Consider the following 20,988-nt stretch of genomic DNA (forward strand, 5'->3'; position numbering starts at 1 on the left):
AAGTTAAAACAACTAGTACTGTTTGAAAAATATTATAACGTAGGAACATCTCTAAATAAAACCACGATAAATAAAAAAACTTTGAAATAGATAGCAGTTTTTGATTGGTATTGAAACATCTAGAGGTATCTCAAACTAATAAAATTACGTCGTATATAAAATTTAAAACAAGTTGCAACGTTTGATAAATTTATAAACGTTACTGTATCAGTATCTTAAACTAATAAACTGCATATAAAATAAAACATATAATAATGTTTAATTGATTTAAGAACATCATTGTCACGACATTTCAAATTAATATTTCACATAAAAATTTCAAATGATAAATATTTAGTTGATTTGAAACACTGCTATTTTAAATCTTTCTTATCTAAAGGGAGAAAAGAAATGATCTTTTGTTTTTCACCACGAGCTTCTGTTGGTTGCCACAGTGTTTTCAACTTGAAAGCGCCCATCTTTTCATGTCTTTTGATACTGATAGTTGATACATCACTTTGCCTTATTCATGTCCTCTTTTTTTACCCTTTATATCATTTCTCTCTCCCCCTCTAGTTCTACATCATTGTCCAACACTGTGTTCAAGTAATACATACTCAAAGTTTAGCCTTGAGAGAGAGAGAAGAGAGAGAGGAAGCTAGAGAGAGAGAGAGAGAGAGAGAGAGAGAGAGAGGGGAGAGAAAAATGGGGTCTTTGGGAGGTGAAGCTGCAAGGAAGAAAGCAATGTGGCTCTATCCAAAGATCATGGGATTTAATCCTTCTGAAAGATGGGGGCACTCTGCCTGCTATTCTCGTGGGGTTTTGTATATTTTTGGGGTATGCTTAAATCTTCTTCCATGAAAATTAAATTATGCTCCTTTTTCTCCTTTTCTATAATATAATTTCCGCTGCATGATATTTATCTCTGTGTTTATATATATATCTCGTGGGGTTTTGTATTAGTTCTTCTGTTTTGCAAGTTTGAACAGTCGATTTTCTTGATGCATGTTTTGGTCAAAAAATCAAGTCATATTTTTATTTTTCTTGTTCTTGGTATCTGGAATGCGTCTATACTTGGGTGATGACAGACTTGCCTTTTGAACTGGGTGTTGTGGTTTCCTTATTTCTCCTATTTTAATTCTTTTGAGAATGGCAGAATGCTTTTTCCTTGATTCCTGTATTTCTCTTATTAGTAGGACAGTTATGTGGAAAGTGATAGTTGCCTTCCTGCTTTGCTTGATGTAGTAATTAGCTTAAATAAAATAAAAACCAGATGTAGTAATTAGCATAAATAAAATAAAAAACAGATGTAGTAATTAGCATATTTCATTTTTCCTTTTTAGTTTTCTGTGTTCTTTTCTCTTTAATTTTCAGATTTTTCCTTCTGATAGTTTAACTTGAATTTACCCTGTGCAATACGAAATCATTCGTGTTTCTCCCACTAATCTCCTAGTTATGGGATTAAATTTTGTGTTTTCCTGCATTACACTTTGTTTAGGAGATTTAGTTCAATTGGACATATTATTAAAGAAATAAATTTGGATTAAAGTTATATGTACGTGGCTAGTAGTATGCATTTTTTCTGACTCTAAGATTATCATAATTCAGATTATGTTTGACTAAATCTGAACATTTTGAGACCTATTTGTTAGATATTATACACCATCAAAGATCGATAATTGCTCAGCTCTTATAGCAGACTAGAAAATCCTACATTCCATTTGTTGAAATTGGCGTCAATAGATGGAGATAACTAATTGTTCAGTCGATTCTATGTGTTTCGTTGTCCTTGGATTGTTCTGTATAGTACTCATTTCTGTAGGACATGGTACTCGAGAAAGCTATGAAACTTTTAGCCTTTTTTCAATGTAATGTGATGCCTTGCTGTATCTTGATCTCATCCTTCTAGTTTGTCCAATTTAGGGATGTTGCGGCGGTATGCATTTCAGCGATGTTCTTGTGCTTGATCTTGAGAAAATGTTATGGAACACTCTTGTGTCAACCGGTCAAGGGCCTGGTCCTAGAGACAGCCATAGTGCCATTGTTCTAGGGCACAAGATGATAGTTTTCGGGGGAACTAATGGCTCCAAGAAGGTAAATGATCTTCACATATTGAATCTTGTGACCAAAGAATGGACACGGCCAGAATGTACGGGTACTCCACCTTCACCCCGAGAAAGTCATACTGCTACCCTTGTTGGTGATGAAAAATTAGTGATATTCGGGGGTAGTGGAGAAGGTAAAGGAAATTACTTGAATGATCTTCATGTTCTAGACCTTAATACCATGAGATGGACTTCTCCTGAGGTGACGGGTGATATTCCTGTTCCTCGAGACAGTCATAGCACAATTGTGATGGGGAAGAAGCTTCTTGTGTATGGTGGGGACCGTGGTGATAGGTATTATGGTGGTGTAGATATGCTTGACATGAACACACTGACATGGTCGAGGGTATGGTTTTCCTTTTATTCTGTCAGAATTTCATTGTTAGTTTTATAAATGAATAATGTACAGTTCATACAAGTTCTACAAATTGAGTCAAATGGAGGTTGTTTTGCAACAGTTGGCTGTTCAAGGATCTTCACCGGGTGCCAGGGCAGGTCATGCAACTGTTAGTATCGGGACAAAGGCAAGTTATTTCATTGATACTTACAAGATTTTCTTTTCTGAGAAAAGAAATGTTTATTGTTATTTTTGGTAATTGTCCATCTTTGAATCATGTACATGATCGATTTAACATTTAATGAAGTTCAAGTATCGCCTTGTAGCATTTATTCTCAGAAGAGAAAGCGATTGACCTAAAGGAAAAAATGCAGGTTTATGTCATTGGAGGGGTTGGAGACAAACATTATTACAACGATGTTTGGGTCCTAGATGTGATTACTTGTTCATGGACTCAACTTGAAATATGTGGCCAACATCCACAAGGACGATTCTCTCATACTGCTGTTGTTACAGATTTTGATATTGCCGTCTACGGAGGGTAATTAGCCATATAAATTATACAGCTTAAGTCCTGTCCTTATAGTTCGGTTCCCTCTTAATTTTCTGGTTCAACTTGTAGGTGTGGTGAGGACGAGCGCCCTCTGAATGAGTTGTTGGTGTTGCATCTTGGAGCAGAACATCTCAATGGTCGTTACAATGTTTCCATGTGCAAAATTTTTGGAAGCCACTGGAACCGAGAGAGGGGGAGGATCTCAAAGGGAGCAGATTTTAACACGGTACAGAAGTTACTGTAACAATGCAGTACTTTAGTGCATCCTTTATGTTTCGATAATGAAGAGGAGTTTTTTTGTAAATGCTTAAAGCAGAAACCTATGCTAATGGGGAATCATGTAGTAGTACGAGAGACAACCCACGGACCAGAATCAGAAGCAAGACGGTCTCTTCAGTTCAAATCAGGTTAGCATATAGTTTAAAAATTCACTCTTTCTTCTAGGTGTACACAAAATCATTGTTAATGAGTATTCATTCGTAAACATAAATGTAGATACTTTACATCCAAAGAGGAGAAGAACCACAAGTACAAAATCAATAGATCTCGAATCAGAACAAGAGGAGCATTCTCTATCACTCTCCCAGCATTCATCACCATCACACTCGGATCAAGAGCAGATCCCGAATCCTAATATTGTTGATTCCAACCAAGGTTCTCAAGGTTTTCATTTGTTTAAGAAACTCAATCATAGTCCGAGCAATGGCCAATCTCCCATTGTCACGAGCAGCCATAAAGCTAATAGAAATTCTGGACAAAGATCTCCAGACCTTAACTTGTTAGGAGAGCGTCACACCGAACCAAAACGAGAACAGTATCATCATGTCAACATTGGTAGACCAAGTATGCAATTTCAAGCAGTAGAACAAAAACACTTGGAGGCAGGGCCTATTCAGAACATGGTATGCATTCCTTTAATTTCACTTTGCTTCGATAATTGGCAAAAAAATTATTCGTTTTGCCAATGCATGGCTTTTTATTGGGGTTTTGTGTCTCCTTAGATGGGTGCTGAGGTTCAAGGCAAAGTTGATGGAGCATTCGACTCAGGTTTCCTAATGACCGCGATGGTTAATGGAAAGATATATAGAGGAGTCTTATTTGCACCAGTAAGCTTCCCAATTTCAACTACACTGTAAAACTGACACATAATCGTTAGAAGTGATATCCACACGCCCTTTTTCTCCCTCCACACGTCATTTTATTTTTGTCAATAAAGGTGTGCAGGGTGAGAAAAAAGGTGTCCGAAAATCACACTGCCCATTCATTAATGTGCTTACAATGTTAACTTGTTTGTGCAACTTTATGTGTCAAACCAGGGACCCCAGATCATCTCAAGAAGGCCAACTTTCGTGCAAAATCCTTCGTCTTCAACAAGCCAAATTCCCATTTCTGAAGCAAAACCATTTCCAAACTCGAATCATCACGAGCCACCCTTGAAGCTATCTGAGCAACCAATGAGGAATTCCATGCCGGAGTCTGGCCTGGGCCTCAGCCAACCTCAGGTTGCTCGACCATTTTCGGTCATTCGAGCCAATCCATCTGTAGCCAAAGAAAGAAGTGATCTTCCTGGTGTGTTTTTAACACTTGGGGGACCAGGAAGTCCAACTGGTGGATCTTAGAGACAACCATATATATATAGGCATATATTTCTATGGCAACTTGGTTTTTAAGAATCTGTGATTTTAGATAGGTAAGGTAGGCACATATTAGTTGGTCACAAGTTAATGATTTTGTGTCAAAAGATGATCGGCTGGTATGGTGTCTGCAGTCAATGTAATATTATGAGCTTAGCTAGTCATGAGTTTCTAATATATTAGTAAATTAGCATTATGATTATGGTTGTGCCAAGATTACTAGATTTTTCAAAGCCTATTTGCATAATGTTCTAGAAAAATATGTGAAAAAAGAAGCAGTTATAAACTTTGAATGAATATTGACATAACGAAATCTAGAGTACGTTAAAACTACGAAATTTTATGGATATAAAGATTTATAGTAGTAGTGAAGCACTCAGTTTTTTATGTGTAAACATTGAAAAAAAAGTGACTAATTTGTGGTTTTTGTGACTTTTTCTTGTATACAAACTTATTTTTTGCTTGAAGTCGTTGAGAAATTTTATTGAACTCATGTTTTGTATCTTTATGATCAATTTTCCAATTTCTCTTTACAGTCAATTATTAACTTTTAGAAAATAAATCTAATCCTTTCAAAATATAAAAAATTTCAGAAAATAAAAACAAAAACCCTAAAGTGAAATCCTAGCAAAAAAAACCCTAAAGTGAAATCGAAGCAAACACAACCAGTCCATGTATGAAACCCTAGCTAGGTATAATTTGCTTATTTTTTAGACCCAATATTACATCATCAATTCCGTGCAAACAAGAATCCTTAATGAATTAACAAGTTGGTAAAGAGTTCATAAAAAAACTGTAAATTTCGACTTAATAGTGTGTTGTTGTTGGACGTTGAATAATTGTGCAAATGAGATGTGGAAATTCTAACACTAAAGTTTTTTAGTTAAAAGAGTAAAGGGTTCAAATTAAATTAAAATTCGAGGACCAATCCAATTTTTTTCATATATTTCTTTATGAACTTTAGAGGTCGCACTTGGTGCGATGGCAAGTGCCTTCGCCCATGAGCGGTAGGTCTCGGGTTCGAGACTTGGAAGCAGCCTCTCCACAAATGGGGGTAAGGCTAGCCGACATTCACCTCTCCCAGACCCTGCGTAAAGTGAGAGCCTTGTGCACTGGGTACGACCTTTATTTCTTTATGAACTTTAAGACTATCTCCAACCATTAGGTTAAAACCTAAAATTTAGGTTTGAAATAGTTTGTTTGCTCTAACCCTTCTGGGTTAAAATTTTAGTCCCATATTATTAAATAATGAATTTAGGCTAAATTTTTTTTTTCTTAAAGTAACCTTTTTAAAAGAAAAAATTACGTAGACTATCATAATTTAATTTTATGAACATTTTAATCTAAAAATATTTAGATTCTGACAAATATTGAAAAATCACTAACTGACACCATGAAATTGGTTAAATACTATGAAAAAATATGAAACGCACAAAAGAAATTTTTTTTAATTACTTTAGCCATTAGATTTAAATTTGGACTGTTAAATTTTGTTTTTTACTGTTGAATTTCATCAAATTATATCTTAACTGTTGGATTTAATGAATTTATAAATATAAAACTAAAAAAAAATATACATATATGATGGTCAGCCCCACTAGCCTTGGGGAATATAGGCTAAATTTGGTCTATAAATGAGTTTTGAATTTTAACTCATATTTGCTCCAAAGATTGAAGCAAGTTTGGATAAATTTAGAACATAAAATTTGAGTTTTATTCTAAAGATTAGGATAAGTCTAGAGAATTAAAAACAAGCGAAAAAGATTAATTAGGCAAAAGCGAAAAGAAAAAGGTGAAATATTTTGGAAGAGAGAGCTTTTGATTTGATAACATGGGATGGAGTGCACAAAAGGAGCACCCGCGCATCGCGCGCTACTGTCGTGTATGTGATGTCTAGGAAAAGTGGGGCCTCAGAGTCGCTGTCAACCGTCGGATCTGTCTTCCACGTCACCCCCCCAGGGTCCTTTGTGATTGACTGATTGATCGTTGTTGATATTTGCGGTCAGAGGGGTCACTCTAACGTCCCCCGTCTTTTCACCCGTCCTCATATTTTTGTCCGTCACTGGCGGTTGCGTCACCCACGTACGTTTTCTCGCTCCTGACTTGTCTGTCTCAGATGCCCTATTTCCTCTCATTTCTCACGATTTGAGATTCACTCAAAATCTTTGTGTTCGGAGCATAAAAATTCTAAAATTAGACCGTTTAAAAAAGAAAATATCACAAATCTCACCTCGTTGCGGACCATAGCAAAAAAAATTATAACCAAAATATTTTTTACGAAAGGAAATCTAGCCGTTCAAATTTTTAAAATTTTGTAAGGTGAGTCAATAAATACACTAATAAAAAATGTATAATTAAATTGAATAGTCCAAACGTCTCATTCCACGACTCTAAATACAAAGATTCAGAGTGAATCTCAACCTATGTCTCGGTCTCAACTCAAAACTTCCAGCTCCAGTTCATAGGTGTGGGTCCCACGAGACCATCGCACGTGAGGTACTCTTTGGAACGTACGTGTCAACTAGGGTTGGACAAGATAGAAGATTGCTGTCTGACTGTAGTCCAACAAACTTGATCAAATTTTCCATTTATTGGAAGCTAGCTTAGTATCAAATAAAAAAAGAAAAATTAATGAAAAAAATTTTAAAACTTTGAGTTTTAATGATAAGGACAAAATAAAGGGTAAAGTGAATAGTACCAGAATTGACTTTTTAGTGTAAAAATGTGGTTTTTCGTTAAAGTGAACAGTACCGAGTGCTTTTTGTTAAAATTCCCAATAAAAAATGAAAAGAGATCTTATATTGAACTCTAAATCTAACTAATAAGAGGAGATTTTTTTTTTTTTTGCAAGACGATATTTAAAACTATTTTAAGCTACGAGCAGTAAGTTTGAGTTAGTGGGATCTTCAAATTATCGACGATGATTTAAAATTTTCCATAACTTGTAAAATTTTCAAAACTACTTCTAAAAACAATGTGTAAAGTAGTTGTAATATTTTAGACAGTAGAATGATTTGATCATTACTTGAGTACAATGAGACGTGAGAAATAATGACTTTAAGAAACGGTGTTATGCTAATGGGGTGGTTGTAATAATTCACTATGCATTTTAGTGAGCTACTTCGACACCACAAAATTACATAAACTAGTTTTGTTGTTCTCGTCGTCATCATTTCGTTAAGTTAGTTGGTTATACATTGCGCATTTGTTGATCAAAAGTGAGTTGCACGTTAATTTATAATAAGAAAATCCTTATTTGCACGTGAACGACTGACCTTAACATAACTCTTTAACACATGATCAAGAACATAAAGATGACTGAATTGGCTATTTCCAAATAGAAAACGTCATTCTAGTATTCAAATTCTAAACCAAACAACAAATAAATCTTAATTTTTTCAACATCGCTTGTACATTTAAAAAAAAAATTGAAATGTTTCGCTCTTTTTCTTTATCGTAATTGAACTCGTCTTTGTTAATTTTACAATTACCATATGTTTTGATAAAATCCCTTGTAAATATTCATTATTTAACTCTGAAAACAAGCTGGAAAAATAGAAGAACAAAATAATCATTTTACTTATGTAAATATCATGGGAAAAAAAAGAAGGAAATAAGAGAAAAAAAAGAAGAAAAAAACCTTAAACTGGATGCAGGCTAATGCGCACCAGGGGTGCGTTGGTTACTAACCTACGCACTCCCTGATCCAAACCCAACGGTCTGATGGGAGAACTCGACAGAGGGAACAGGAAACCGTACAAGGCAGTAAAATGAACCCAGCAAAAACCCAGCACTATTCAATTTACTGCAACGATGGTGAAATCTTTGGTCCCCTCCCCTGCAACGAAAACCCTGACTTTTCACCCAGCTCTCCTCCTCCCTACGTCTCGTCCTCCAATCACATCACGCCACCTATTCACCCAAACCCAATTCGTACTCTTAAATACTGTTTGGATCGGAGCAATCTTGTGGGTGATAATAATCTTGAGTTTCTCCGAGGGTTTTCGTTGCTTAATTTAAAGGTAAGATCTTTCGACTTATTTGGTCTTTCTTTTGAGTTTTTGCTGATTTTGTTTGATTTTCTTATCTGGGAATTTCGGTTCTTGCCCGATTGTTTCAAATTGTTAAATTTTCTGTGATTTTTATTTTGTTGTTGGCGAATTATTGGGTTTTTGTGTGTGAATTTCTATTAATTGTGTATTATAAGGGAAAAACATGAAATTTTTCGGTTGTGGATGTAAATTTTGGATTTTGTAGTTGGTTTGTCTGTAAAGGTGGATTGGTTGTGTTAATTGTGGGTGTTTCTAAATCTGGGTTTGTTCTGAATTTTGATGGGGGATTCAGTAGGTGTTAATGTAATTTCTCCCATTTGAGAATTTTGGATAATTGATTTGTGTTGAATTTTGGAAGAGACTCAGAGGTTCGGGCTGAAGGGGTAGAGGAGGACCTAGAAAACTTTGGAAGAGACTCTAAGAAAAGACTTAGAGTACTTGGATCTAACGGAAGCCGTGACACAGAATCGAGCACAATGACGTTCTAGGATTCATATAGCAGACCCCACTTAGTGGGAAAATGCTTTGTTGTTGTGGTTGATTTGTGTTGAATTTTGGTTTCCCGAGATAACTTTCTGAAATCTAGCTTTATTTTTGCATTTCCATGGTGGTGTTTTTCAGGGGAAGCAATTTTGTTCTCTGGGCGCAAAGATGTTTTCGGATGTTTTTTTTTTTGTTATAACGAATTTATGATCATGCTTTAGATTTTAGAAACTAGAATTGATTCTGCAACCATTCGGTTTAGCTCAGCGGACATTTTAGCTTTAGGAAACGAAGATGATTTTGTGTTCTGCGCTACGGAGAATAAACTGTATTGAACTAGTTATGTTTCGTTGACTGCTAATTGAAGATTGAGAAGGGCTTCTTTGATTTCTTACTATCTTCGTCCGGTTACAATGTTTGCACTTATTGGTTTCCAAGATTGAAGATTTTAGTTGAATACCTCTTTAGTGTCTGTTGTTATGCTTATGCGTATGACATTTACAATCCCTAACCTCTTGCTCATGACTTTCTCAGCCCCCTTTATGGGAAAATAAAGGCAGCAGCAGGATTTTGTTTTGGCTCTCTGATTACGATGGAGGGTTTTGGAGGTTTGGGATTCAGCGATGGAAGCAATGCTGTGAGGAAGAAAAGGAGTAACACGTCTCGTCGTCCTCGGAACGAGTCACAGCTACCTTTGGATTGTCGTGATAATGTGTCATCAACTCCTTCTTCGGAAGATGTAAGCAAAAGTGATGAGAATAACGATGATGGTTCAATTACACGAAAGAGAGACATTAATTTGAACTTATGCAGCGCAAGGGCTTCGTTTAGTAACATTATGGAAGCTGAGACTGTCCAGAATATGGATAAAGGTGAGGGAGGAGGTTCCGGAGAATCTGAGGAAGCTTCAAATGATGGTTCATTTCGAGGCAGTGACGAACAGAGGCATAGGGGGATTGATTCCAAAAGGTCCAATAAGGGTGCTCTTGCCCCCGCTAATTGGAAAGGCACAAACAAGCTTGGGCCTGTTGGAGTTGTTTCGGATGGCTCAGAGAATGAGAATAAAGTGAAAATGGTTAAGCTTAAAGTTGGTGGTGTTACACGCACAATTCAGGCCAAGTCTACATCTGGTGGTGCATCTACTGTTGGTCCGTCTTCTGTAAAATCTTCTCGCATTTCAGATGCCCCTCGACCACGCCAGAAGTTGATTCTTCAGGTTAGTCTGCCTTGAAATATTCTTCCAGATTTACTAAATTTGACAAGCACTGTGTGTGGCAAATCTGGATGTGATTTTATTTCAATATCCACATAGTTCAGGCAGACATCTTGAATTGGGTAGCATATTAATATGGATTGCTTTTACAGAAAATTAGATAAGATGGAAAGATTAATAACTTCAAATTTTCAAAATTTATTAGATATTTGATAGCTAGGTTGTCATTTTGTTCTAATTTCTTGGATATCCTTCGTTTTTTAGTTACTTCTTTCAGTTCATCTAATCAATTCCTTGAGGTCTTTGGTTTCATAGTTTCCCTTCCTTTCCTTCACACAAAAGGGTTTAGTAGTTTAATTAATAAGGTCATATATGGATCAAGGATCATCAAGACTACATCTAACTCTATCACTGTTGCAGGAAGACTCGGATGATAGTCCTTCCCTTAGTTCAGATAAAGGAAGTGGGTTACGGGGAGTCCCACGGAAGGATACATCTAAAACTGTCACTCGTGTTGGGAAGGCTGAAGAACCTGTTCGCAAGAGCAAACGGGTCCCTAAGAGACGCGTCCTGGATGCAGTTGATGATGGAGATGATGATGACATGGAAGTTCGATACCTTGAAAAACTCAAAATATCTAAGGTCACCTCAGATTATACTGCAGAGTACAATGAGGATGAGGAAAGGAAAACTAGAAAAGAAAGGAAGATTTCGACAGTGATGAAGGGGAGTGGTATTGGACTAAGTGTAGATTTGGGAGATTATGGCATACCAAGATCAGGCAAGGATGGTAAGAAGTCCAGAGTAGGAAGCGTATCTGATGATACTGATTATGTTGAAGAGGAAGAAGAACCTGTTTCTGATGGTGAGCCTAATACTAAAAGCAAAAAATCGAGAAAGGACTTTGTTGAATCATCCTCATATAATAAGAAGGAGATGACAGTCACTACTCGTCAAAGGGCTCTTAACACTGGCAAAGATGTCTCATCCAGCTCAGGTGCAGGTTTATTTGAGTTCCCAAATGGGTTGCCCCCGGCTCCACCAAGAAGTAAGAGAATATTTTTTTTTTCCTTTTATCATAAGTAGCTTCTGTTGAATACACACCGACTTCTCTGATGATGGTAATTGTTGCTTTTACTGATAGAGCAAAAGGAGAAACCCTGTGCATTGGAGCAGCAAATCAAGAAAGCTGAGGCGGCGGAGAGACGTAGGATGCAAGTAGAGAAGGCAACTCGAGAATCTGAGGTTTGGCTTGTCTTTTAGCTTGTTGTTTTGCCTGTGATATACATGTGTTAGAAAGAAGTTACTTATCATTTTCTTTCAAATTTGGCCGTCTTAGGCTGAGGCAATCAGAAAAATTCTGGGGCAAGATTCCAGTAGGAAGAAACGAGAAGACAAGATAAAGAAACGGCAAGAAGATATGGCTCAGGTAACAGATAGCACATAATAGCATCCTCTCTGTGTATATCATGCGATAGATTCTTGATTAATGGTACATTCATTTCTTTTGCAGGAGAGGGCTGCAAATGCTTTCACACTTCCGCCAGATTCTGTCCGATGGGTGATGGGTCCATCAGGATCGGTTGTAACTTTCCCCAATGAAATGGGCTTGCCAGCTATATTCGACTCCAAGCCTTGCAGGTAAGAGCATTTGGAAATTCTAGACACTTATTTCTGTGATTATATGTAATTTCTTTTCTCAAATCTAGATACTGCTATAATTCTATCGCTGTCGTAAATGATGCATCTCTTCGGTCTTGGACAATTCTATATCATCGTGCTTTTCTGAACCCACCCTTAATATTCAGCCACCGCGACTGTTGAAGCCTTTTCATAGCCATTTGAGCTTTAAATGTTTCTCAAATGTCTCAGACCTGGTTTTCAAGCACATATCTCTAGCTCCAGAAAACAAAATATATCATGAAGTTCATCGGATAATTTTTTGTATTTTGTTTTTATGTTTATGCTGATTTCAGTTACCCTCCTCCCCGAGAAAAGTGTGCCGGACCATATTGTACAAATCCTTACAAGTACCGGGATTCACAGTCGAAGCTCCCTTTGTGCAGTCTCCGGTGTTACAAGGCAATACATGAAAAGATGGCCCCTCTATCTGCCTGTTGATTCTGTGAAACCGGCTTTGCAGACTTGCAGTTGCAGGATAGTCCGGCAGCGCTTCATATGTACTTTAATTAGTTATTACATGGGTGTGCTGTATATATGGAGGGAATTTGTATACACAAATCATACATAAAACTTCCTGCATATTCTGTGGAAAGTTGTAAGCTTGTTTGCGCGCTACAACAAACCGTGTGCTTGGTCAAGTTTCCCACGTATGCTTGCATTCCATCGTATCCCACGTTTTATAAATAATGTATTTTAATTGTATAAACTTCATAATCAGGAAGTCCATGGATTTAAGAAAGATTTGCTTGGATTTATCCATGGTTTGTTTTTCATCTTCGTAATCTTCGTTTGAAGATTATTCGTCCTTCAAATGTACCAAGTAAATAAACGGTTCATTTTGAATATGTTACTTGGTATTTATATCAATCGTGTTGTTTTTGTCATTTGGATGGCTAAACCTAAACGGTCTCCGGTTCAAATAATTTTATTTGGTAATTTTTTTTAGGGATGATTGTTTAAGGGAAAGAGAAATTTTTTGAAATATTATATGAATTTGTAGTCATATCAATTTTTAAAAATGTCATATGAACAAAACCATTAAATTGTCATCTCACCGTAATTTCATTAAATTTTCCATCATGTACCTTTTAATGTACATTTTTAGTTGTTCACAATAAAATTTTGAACGAATGTGACCTGGTTGTTTTACTAGCCAAAATTTCCAGATTACCGCTACATCATTTTTTAATTTTAATTTTTTTTTAAAAGAAAGCTTTTTTTATTAGTACCCCAAACAATGCTAAATACCCCTCCCGGCGCATTTTAAACAACGTATAAACCCTAATATGTAATGACAATTTTGACCTAATTAAACATACAAATGGAGCACCACCAGAAAATGGAAGACATGGCCGGCCACCACCGGTTAACACCACCCTATCTGGATGGGAATAAACAAAGCTTTCCATTTGGGGAGTAAGGTCACTTGACCATCTCATATTGCGCTGAACCCCGCAAGTGTTTGTCATAGCAATAGAAGCAAGGGCAAGTAGGATGGTGAAACAATTCATTATGCGGGTAAAGCCCATATGGATCAGGATTGTTTTCAGCATGATGTTTAGAAAAATATGGAAGCGACGGTTGCTCGTATTACCTGGGAAAGGGATGAGGAGCTTCACTCTGCATGCGGGGCCCAAAAAGATCGTCATATCTAGGATAATTGTTTGTATTATGCACATAACAGTATGGATTGTCTGTATAAAATGTGGAGTGTATGTTGAGAGTGTAGTGTGTGAGGATATTATTGGAAGTAATGTGGGGTGTATTAAGATAAATTTTAATTAAAAAAGTAAATATGGGATGTATTAAGTATGTAGGATGTATTCAACAATATATGAGGTGTTAATAAAATAACCCCTTAAAAAATTGGATAACTGATTGTAAACTACAGTTATCCACTCATTTTAGAAGCCGAGAAGACTCGTAAAGATATTTCAGGATTCTCTAACCACAAGTTTGACTTCCATACCGGCAACGGCTTCGAACTCGTTTAAGGGAACATAATTAAGGGGTAATTGCTAAATTTTCGCGGAGAAAAACCTCAAGAGGGACGAGTCCCTCGTGTTCGTGTCGTTCAGTCTGTCTTCTCTACGAGAAGCATCGGGTACGCGCCCTCCATGGCTAGACCTCCGAACAAGCACGGCCGCGACCAAGCTCTGGTATTTTCACTTCCCCAATCACTTCTTCCAAGTATTTTAGCTAATACTCGACTTAATAATCTGTTTGGGAGATGGGAAAGCTGAGGGAAAATCCTCAAAGAAAATAAAATCAGAAACTTTCTGGTCCATTGAAAGATTATTTCATTTGGATTCTGAAATGTAATCAAACCCTAGAATTGATGATTGGGGTTACATGTGAAATTCAGTTTCCGATTCCCAAGTTTTCAACCAACAGAATGTAATTAAGTTTCGGATTAAAAGCTCATGTTTTGGTTTTTCTTTTTATGAATATGTTATTAGGTATTTAGTTAATGATTGTAGTGTATTGGGTTTTTCGTATTTTTTGTGCTGGTCCTCTGTTTCCAGGATTTCCAGGGGTTTTTGAGTGACTTGCAGGACTGGGAGCTTTCTCTCAAGGACAAGGACAAGAAAATGAGACCACAAGTTTCACAGCAGGAAAAGCTGGTAGCTTTTTTACTCTTCTCATTGTAGCATGGCAACATTTCATAAATCGATGTGTAATTTGCCGTTACTGTTAAATTTTGTTTTCGCTAAGCTGATGATCGGGTTGTTAATCTTGGATATGTTTTTGTATTGGAATTTTATGTAAGTGTTGTCTTTTCAGAAGACTAGAGATTCCGGGACCAGTTCTGGGAATTATGACTACTCAAGGAATTTTGATGCCATCAAAAGAATATCAAGTAGTTTGAGATCCGAAGATAGTCTTCCCGATGCTGCTTCAGAAAAAGAATTGGTAGGAGTTGATGGTGTTATGCTGTAGTTATAAATTTAAGACTGCAGGATTAAGATTACTCAGAACAACTGGGTCAATGTTGATGCTGATTGTGTTATTGCCTGTTAACTTATAGGGTAATGAGTATTTTAAGCAGAAGAAGTTTAAGGAAGCTATCGACTGCTATTCAAGAAGCATCGCTTTGTCCCCATCTGCAGTAGCGTATGCAAATAGGGGAATGGCATATATCAAAATCAGAAGGCAAGCGTTGCCCCATTCACTCTGTTTTGTTTAATAAGAGAATTCTTGCATGCAATTTTGTTTATTTATTTATCTATTTCCGCTATTTTATAAAATATGCAAGTTTGAGTTTTTGGATTCCAGTAGGTGTTCATAGTTTTCATATGGCTCTTACAAGGTACTGTACTTTTCTGAAGCATATGTGTTTTTTCATCTTGTTCTTTAGATTTCAGGAAGCTGAGGATGACTGTACAGAGGCCTTGAATTTGGATGATCGTTATATAAAAGCATACTCACGACGTGCAACAGCTAGAAAAGAACTTGGAAAGCTTAAAGAATCATTCGAGGGTTGGTTGAAAACTAAACAATGACCTTGTTTCCTGATATTGTTGCATTTATGGGTTCTATCTGATATTATAATTTTGATCTGTCTGATGTAATGAGAATAGCCAACTGCAGATGCTGAGTTTGCCCTGAGGTTGGAGCCTCACAACCAAGAGATCAAGAAACAATACACGGAAGCCAAATCTTTGTATGACAAAGTAAGTCAATTTCCACACACATCTGTAGTTGGTTCTAAGTTTCTACATTATATTATTGAGGGCCATTTTAGTAGTGTTGATTCACCCATGGAATTGTTACTTAAATCTTTAGAAAAACCTACCCTTGTGTGTATGTAAACTTTGAACTGTGTGCATGAATTAAGAGAGAGAGAGAGAGAGAGAGAGAGAGAGAGAGAGAGAGAGAGAGAGAGAGCATTTTAGCATTCCCTGTTCGTTGTATAATTTCTGCTAGTACAACTATTATATTTATATGTTAGGCATGCTTAAGAATCTGAGATAAGCTTGCCTTGACCTTTTAGAGGTCTTTTACATGCCTAATCCAGGCTTGAGTTGAACTTCATGCTTGTTTTGTCAGTACAAACTTTTGCTAGATGGAGTTAAGTTAGATTGGCTTTTCATGGTTTAATATCATGGTTATTCATAGGTTATTTCATTGAATTATTGGGTTGACTCATTGTAATTGTTAATTGCCAGTCAAATCTTGAGAAGGCATCTGGAGCACTGAAAAATTCTGTACAAGAAGTGCAGAAAAGGGGAAAGTTGGATACCAAAGTAAATGGAAAAGGCATCCAGCCTGTCTCAAGCAGTGCTCAAATAACTGAAATAACTTCAGTTCAAGATCATACTAAGGTATGAAGGATTAGTCTTTTGTTGGCCCTTTTACTTCATTTTTGTTTCGTTGTAATTGATTTTTCCTTTTGTTCTTAGTACTAATAAGTAAAATAGACTAGTTTATGAAGCCGTATTCAACTGCATTTGTTAGCTTCCTACCAGACTTATACGTCAGTTACTCCTACCTTGTCTTTTTATCATAGAGGCATTGTCTTCTTATTTTTAATTGCTTATTTATTTATTGTTTTGTAGGGAGATAATACAAATAAGAAGCTAGAGGTGAAGGCATCGGTACAAGAGCTTGCTTCTCGAGCTGCTTCCAAAGCCAAGGTTGTAGCTGCAGAGAAAAACATCACCCCACCAACTACCGCATATCAATTTGAGGTTTCTTGGCGAGATCTCTCTGGAGATAGTGCTCTGCAGGCTAGTCTGTTGAAGGTCTGAAAAAATATTCTTGTGCTTTGCTTTCATAATTTAGAATTCCAAAATCAAGATTCATGTGTTCTTTCTGTCGTCTCAAAGTGGGTGACCTTTAGTGTGTTTGTTTTGCATGACGGTCATCCATTTCGTTGACCACTGCCATCCAAGAGGTTCCCAATTAAATCTATTTATATTAACAAGTTCACATGTCCATTAAGGAGTAATATAATTGTATGTATAGTTAGTAATTGCTTAGGAAATCATAACTAATTCTGACTTTCCATACCGGTTTCATGTTAGTTTTGTTCGTTTTCCATGCAGTCTATATCTCCTAGTGCATTGCCACAGATATTCAAAAATGCTTTGACTGTTCCCATACTAATTGACATTATCAATTGCGTGGCGACCTTTTTTGTGTAAGTAATGCTTTGTATCTTATCAGTATATTTTTCTTATTGAGCTTGATGAAATGGCCTTATGTCCACCTTTGATTTCTCTGGCAGTGAAGAAATGGAACTGGCCGTCAATTATTTGGAGAACTTGACCAAGGTTCCAAGATTTGACACACTCATCATTTTTCTTTCATCCTCAAACAAGGCCGGTATGCATCCTTACAGTTCAAATTGTTCCTTGAAATGCTAAAAAGCTAAGAGTAACCTAGGTTTCAAATGTTATTTTCGTTAGAGCATGTCTAGTCAATGTGGTTTTGAGAAACCAGAAATGGCTATAGGGCAAGGTCTCCTAATGTGGCACAAGTTTATCGTTTACTACCTGCTCATATGTTGGATTGGCTCGGTTTCCTGCCTATCTTCATGGGGGTTTAGGTTTCATATTTTCCGTTAGTTGCATATCGTAGAGTACAGCGTGTAATATACTAACCCAATAACTTTGCAAACAGATCTTGATAAGATATGGGATGAAGTGTTCTACAATGAGGCAACTCCAATCGAGTATGCGGAGAAGCTTGGTAACCTGCGTGCAAAGTACTGCCTCAAGCGATGAAAAAAACCAAAGTTTTGCCTCATCTGTAAATTGAATTTGTAAGCTTTTTACAGAACTTTCAGGAAGAAGATTATTGCTATTTCTGTATTTCATGTGACCGTGAAGAAAACGTGCATTTGTGAGCGTCTATGTTATGTAGGGTGGACCTTCATACTCTATTGTTCAGTCACATTCAACTGGGGGTCCAAAAAGTTAATGGTGATGACCTGTTTCTTCATGTCCCCACTTATAATTGACTACCTTACTTGGACAACATATTAATCACCAAGGGGTGGTTAGTGGTTAGGCCCGTATTCCATACGGTTTGTTCTGAGTTTGATTTCTGGCGTTGGTAAATTGCATGATGATAGCTAAGGAGAGGTTGAAATGCCTTTGTGAATCTTTCCGACTCAGAAATAGTGGACTTCCGTAGCTCTCCTTTTTGATAAAAAGAAAAAGGATAGACAACATATGTAAGATCAAAGTCACCATCAATATGTGGGGAGGAGCCTGGGGTCTTCTGGATTGCACATGGTGATCAAGTGCCATTTACAATCACCTACTACTTTCGTTTCGTGTTAACCCCGCTACAATGAGCAATGATAAATTTATCGGTTTGATTTTTTAATCCTTACGTGATACACTAATTCAATTAATTTATTAGGGTGCTTTAGATTTAGCCTCTTACAATTGTTGAACTCTAGATATAAACTCACTTATATTAAAACATATAAATAAAACCCAAATTTTGAATTTGATGCCATGTAAGATAAAAATGTCCGTATATTTAAATTTATTTACAACACCATGCCACCAACATTAATATGGCTATTATGGTTGTTTTTATTTTTTTGTAGACTTTTAGTTTATTGTCTTTTGTTTGTCAACAACATTCAATTAGTTTAAGTTTTTTTTTGCTTTTAATTAAAAAAAAAAAAAGAAGTTCTTTTCTTCTTTTATGTGAAATTGCCTAATCCAAATCTAATTAGTTCAATATACATTCTATTGAAAAAGTAGATACATTAACTTGTGAAAATTTAAAAAAAAAAGGGTAAAAATAAACTAGTAGATACGTTGTTTCTTGTAAAAACTAAACAATAGTTACATTATTTTCATAAAAAAAAACAATATGTAATTTTTTGTTTAAATTACACAATAGGTACACAATTTTCATAAAAATTAAATAATAGGTACTTTATTTTTGGAAAAAAATAAACTAGTAGAAACATTGTTTCTTTTAAAAATTAAACAATGAATTTATAAGGTAAATTAGTTTTTATGTATTTTGCATATATGGGTTTGTTATTATGTAAATTATTTTTCATGTATTTTACATATAGTGGGTATATTATTTTTCTTTTTTTAAGCAATCTAAGTGCACTATTTGAATCAAGTGTTTTTTTTTTTGTAGGTAAATTATTGGCATTAATTTTACATATATCAAGCATTTATATATATGTGTGTGTGTGTGTGAGAAATAATTTACCTACGTTAATATGTAAAATATAATTTGATTGACTTAATTAAGCATGTATAATAACATATATTAGACATGTTTTATGTTATTATATATTAGGCAATGAATTTATAACATTATTGTTCTTTTTTTTTGTAAAATCATTAATTCTCCTTTACCATCCATACGCATGACATTAATTATGTACATCAAACATTCAAATAGGGTTTATAAAAATAAAAAATAAATCAAATAGGGGTATTTTAGGCATCCGAATTTTTTTTAATGTGTGAAATCAAACATAATTAATGAATTTGCTAATGTAGAATCTAGTCAATGAGTTTTATTCAAGAAAAAAACTTATGTTGAGTTTTATGTAGAGAAAATTAAGTTTTAAGGACTAAAGTCATATTTTCATAATTTATTACAAGTTACGAAGTCTAAATCGTAAGCATCATTTTTAGCAAGGTCGTATATATATATATATAATCCGTCCCCTCAATTTATGAGTCCATTAATAGCTTTTTTATACGGGAACTTTAACGAAAACATCCGGTACTATTCACTTTAACGAAAAACCACATTTTTACACTAAAAAGTCAATCCTGGTACTATTCATTTTACCCTTTATTTTGTCCTTATCATTAAAACTTAAAGTTTTCAAGTCATTTTCATTAGTTTTCCTTTTTTATATTGGTTTAAAAAAAAAATCCATACCCCTTCATTAAAATTAGTATGACAATCAATAATGACATTCAAAAGAGGAAAGGATTTTACTTGGATTTTTTTTCCCGCGAGGAGTCTGGTGCCAGCCTACAACTCATTCACCCTCTTAAATGATATTGCTTAGACTCTTTAAGAGTTCGTTTGGATGTGCTTTTAAAATGACTGAAAACGTTTTTGGTGAAAATGTTTTTGACATCAATCCTTAGTAAAAATCCAAGTAGATCCTGAAAAAGCACTTTAAGTGCTTCCTACAAGAAGCACCAGAAATGTGCTTCTGGTGCTTCTTTCGAAAAGCACTTAAAGTGCTTTTACAACTCAAAATCAATTTCACCAAAAACGCTTTCAGTCATTTTAAAAGCACATTAAAATGAGCCATAAGTTTGTATGGTGGTTAACAATACAAATAAAACTGCTTAGCCTATAAAACATATAACCTTAGGAATATAATGATCTTTCATGCTTAAACATTTGAAGGGTCAAAAGATTTGTATGGACGTTTTTCTCAAATCTTGGATGATCCCGAAACCAACCACGGTTCTTCTACGAAGCCGCCTATGGCCGGCCATTGCACTAAAAATTTCTTCATCGAACAAAAATCATTATGGCACAAAAGTCTTGGATAAGATTAATCAAAGCAACTTGGGCTAACCAATTGATCAAAAAACAAGACAAAGCTTAAGATATAATACATGCGCATGTTGACTACCTGCATTAACATGCAAATTATGCTTCCTATGAAAGCAACTTTTTGGTCTAGGTGTTGATTTTGATAAAATATGGGCAGTATTTTAGCAAATAAAAAAAGATTATTGGGAAAGATTTTTAACCCAAAAACGAAGGCCCCCTAATGGTGATTAAACGTGGGGTTCCTTACTTTAATTGTACTCTTTTGGGAGGTTTCCCCTCTTTTGTCCTGAACAATATGGGGCATCGCATATAAATTTCTTTCAAACTGTTAATCATGTTTAACTTAGTTGTTTAAATTATTACCGGTCCACGACAAAAATATTTATCTATTAGATATTTTTGGCATCTAAAAAAATTAAATATAGAAAGATT

General features: G+C 35.6%; 3 protein-coding genes across 7 annotated transcripts; all 3 read left to right on the forward strand.

Annotated features, from left to right (window-relative positions):
* Window positions 1-566: 566 nt before the first annotated feature.
* Window positions 567-4,804, forward strand: LOC103451285 (acyl-CoA-binding domain-containing protein 4-like). Of its 2 annotated transcripts, none has more exons than XM_029089962.2 (9): window positions 567-816; window positions 1,903-2,430; window positions 2,543-2,608; window positions 2,796-2,962; window positions 3,044-3,200; window positions 3,291-3,381; window positions 3,470-3,876; window positions 3,976-4,080; window positions 4,291-4,804. In XM_029089962.2, exons 1-9 carry the CDS (start codon window positions 685-687, stop codon window positions 4,591-4,593), a joined length of 1,956 nt encoding a protein of 651 aa, XP_028945795.1. In that variant the 5' UTR covers window positions 567-684; the 3' UTR covers window positions 4,594-4,804. The 2 variants fall into 2 exon arrangements, with proteins under 2 accessions (XP_028945795.1, XP_028945794.1); XM_029089961.2 differs by having other exon boundaries at window positions 576-816; window positions 3,288-3,381.
* A 3,603-nt stretch (window positions 4,805-8,407) lies between these two features.
* LOC103450851 (uncharacterized) lies at window positions 8,408-12,794 on the forward strand. Its single transcript, XM_008390253.4, has 7 exons — window positions 8,408-8,630; window positions 9,678-10,359; window positions 10,777-11,404; window positions 11,501-11,601; window positions 11,696-11,785; window positions 11,870-11,997; window positions 12,333-12,794. Exons 2-7 carry the CDS (start codon window positions 9,736-9,738, stop codon window positions 12,475-12,477), a joined length of 1,716 nt encoding a protein of 571 aa, XP_008388475.2. The 5' UTR covers window positions 8,408-8,630; window positions 9,678-9,735; the 3' UTR covers window positions 12,478-12,794.
* A 1,199-nt stretch (window positions 12,795-13,993) lies between these two features.
* Window positions 13,994-17,985, forward strand: LOC103450850 (uncharacterized). Of its 4 annotated transcripts, none has more exons than XM_008390249.4 (11): window positions 13,994-14,198; window positions 14,565-14,663; window positions 14,824-14,952; window positions 15,068-15,192; window positions 15,398-15,519; window positions 15,631-15,713; window positions 16,209-16,364; window positions 16,599-16,784; window positions 17,088-17,182; window positions 17,270-17,367; window positions 17,665-17,985. In XM_008390249.4, exons 1-11 carry the CDS (start codon window positions 14,157-14,159, stop codon window positions 17,766-17,768), a joined length of 1,239 nt encoding a protein of 412 aa, XP_008388471.2. In that variant the 5' UTR covers window positions 13,994-14,156; the 3' UTR covers window positions 17,769-17,985. The 4 variants fall into 4 exon arrangements, with proteins under 4 accessions (XP_008388471.2, XP_008388474.2, XP_028945797.1 ...); XM_008390252.4 differs by having other exon boundaries at window positions 14,038-14,198; window positions 14,595-14,663; XM_029089964.2 differs by having other exon boundaries at window positions 14,038-14,198; window positions 14,595-14,663; window positions 14,827-14,952.
* Window positions 17,986-20,988: the final 3,003 nt, after the last annotated feature.

Source organism: Malus domestica, chromosome 12, assembly GCF_042453785.1.
Source record: "Malus domestica chromosome 12, GDT2T_hap1".
NCBI lineage: Eukaryota > Viridiplantae > Streptophyta > Magnoliopsida > Rosales > Rosaceae > Malus > Malus domestica.

What these genes read in the sequence shown, in the direction of transcription:
- LOC103451285 (XM_029089961.2), top strand. Translation starts at nt 685, where the DNA reads ATGGGGTCTTTGGGAGGTGAAGCTGCAAGGAAGAAAGCAATGTGGCTC. An exon ending in CAGGGCCTATTCAGAACATG is followed by an intron (nt 3,877 to 3,975) that starts GTATGCATTCCT and finishes GTGTCTCCTTAG; the next exon opens with ATGGGTGCTGAGGTTCAAGG. An exon ending in GAGGAGTCTTATTTGCACCA is followed by an intron (nt 4,081 to 4,290) that starts GTAAGCTTCCCA and finishes GTGTCAAACCAG; the next exon opens with GGACCCCAGATCATCTCAAG.
- LOC103450851 (XM_008390253.4), top strand. Translation starts at nt 9,736, where the DNA reads ATGGAGGGTTTTGGAGGTTTGGGATTCAGCGATGGAAGCAATGCTGTG. An exon ending in GCCAGAAGTTGATTCTTCAG is followed by an intron (nt 10,360 to 10,776) that starts GTTAGTCTGCCT and finishes TCACTGTTGCAG; the next exon opens with GAAGACTCGGATGATAGTCC. An exon ending in GCCCCCGGCTCCACCAAGAA is followed by an intron (nt 11,405 to 11,500) that starts GTAAGAGAATAT and finishes TTTTACTGATAG; the next exon opens with AGCAAAAGGAGAAACCCTGT.
- LOC103450850 (XM_008390249.4), top strand. Translation starts at nt 14,157, where the DNA reads ATGGCTAGACCTCCGAACAAGCACGGCCGCGACCAAGCTCTG. An exon ending in TGCAGGCTAGTCTGTTGAAG is followed by an intron (nt 16,785 to 17,087) that starts GTCTGAAAAAAT and finishes TTTTCCATGCAG; the next exon opens with TCTATATCTCCTAGTGCATT. An exon ending in TGCGTGGCGACCTTTTTTGT is followed by an intron (nt 17,183 to 17,269) that starts GTAAGTAATGCT and finishes TTTCTCTGGCAG; the next exon opens with TGAAGAAATGGAACTGGCCG.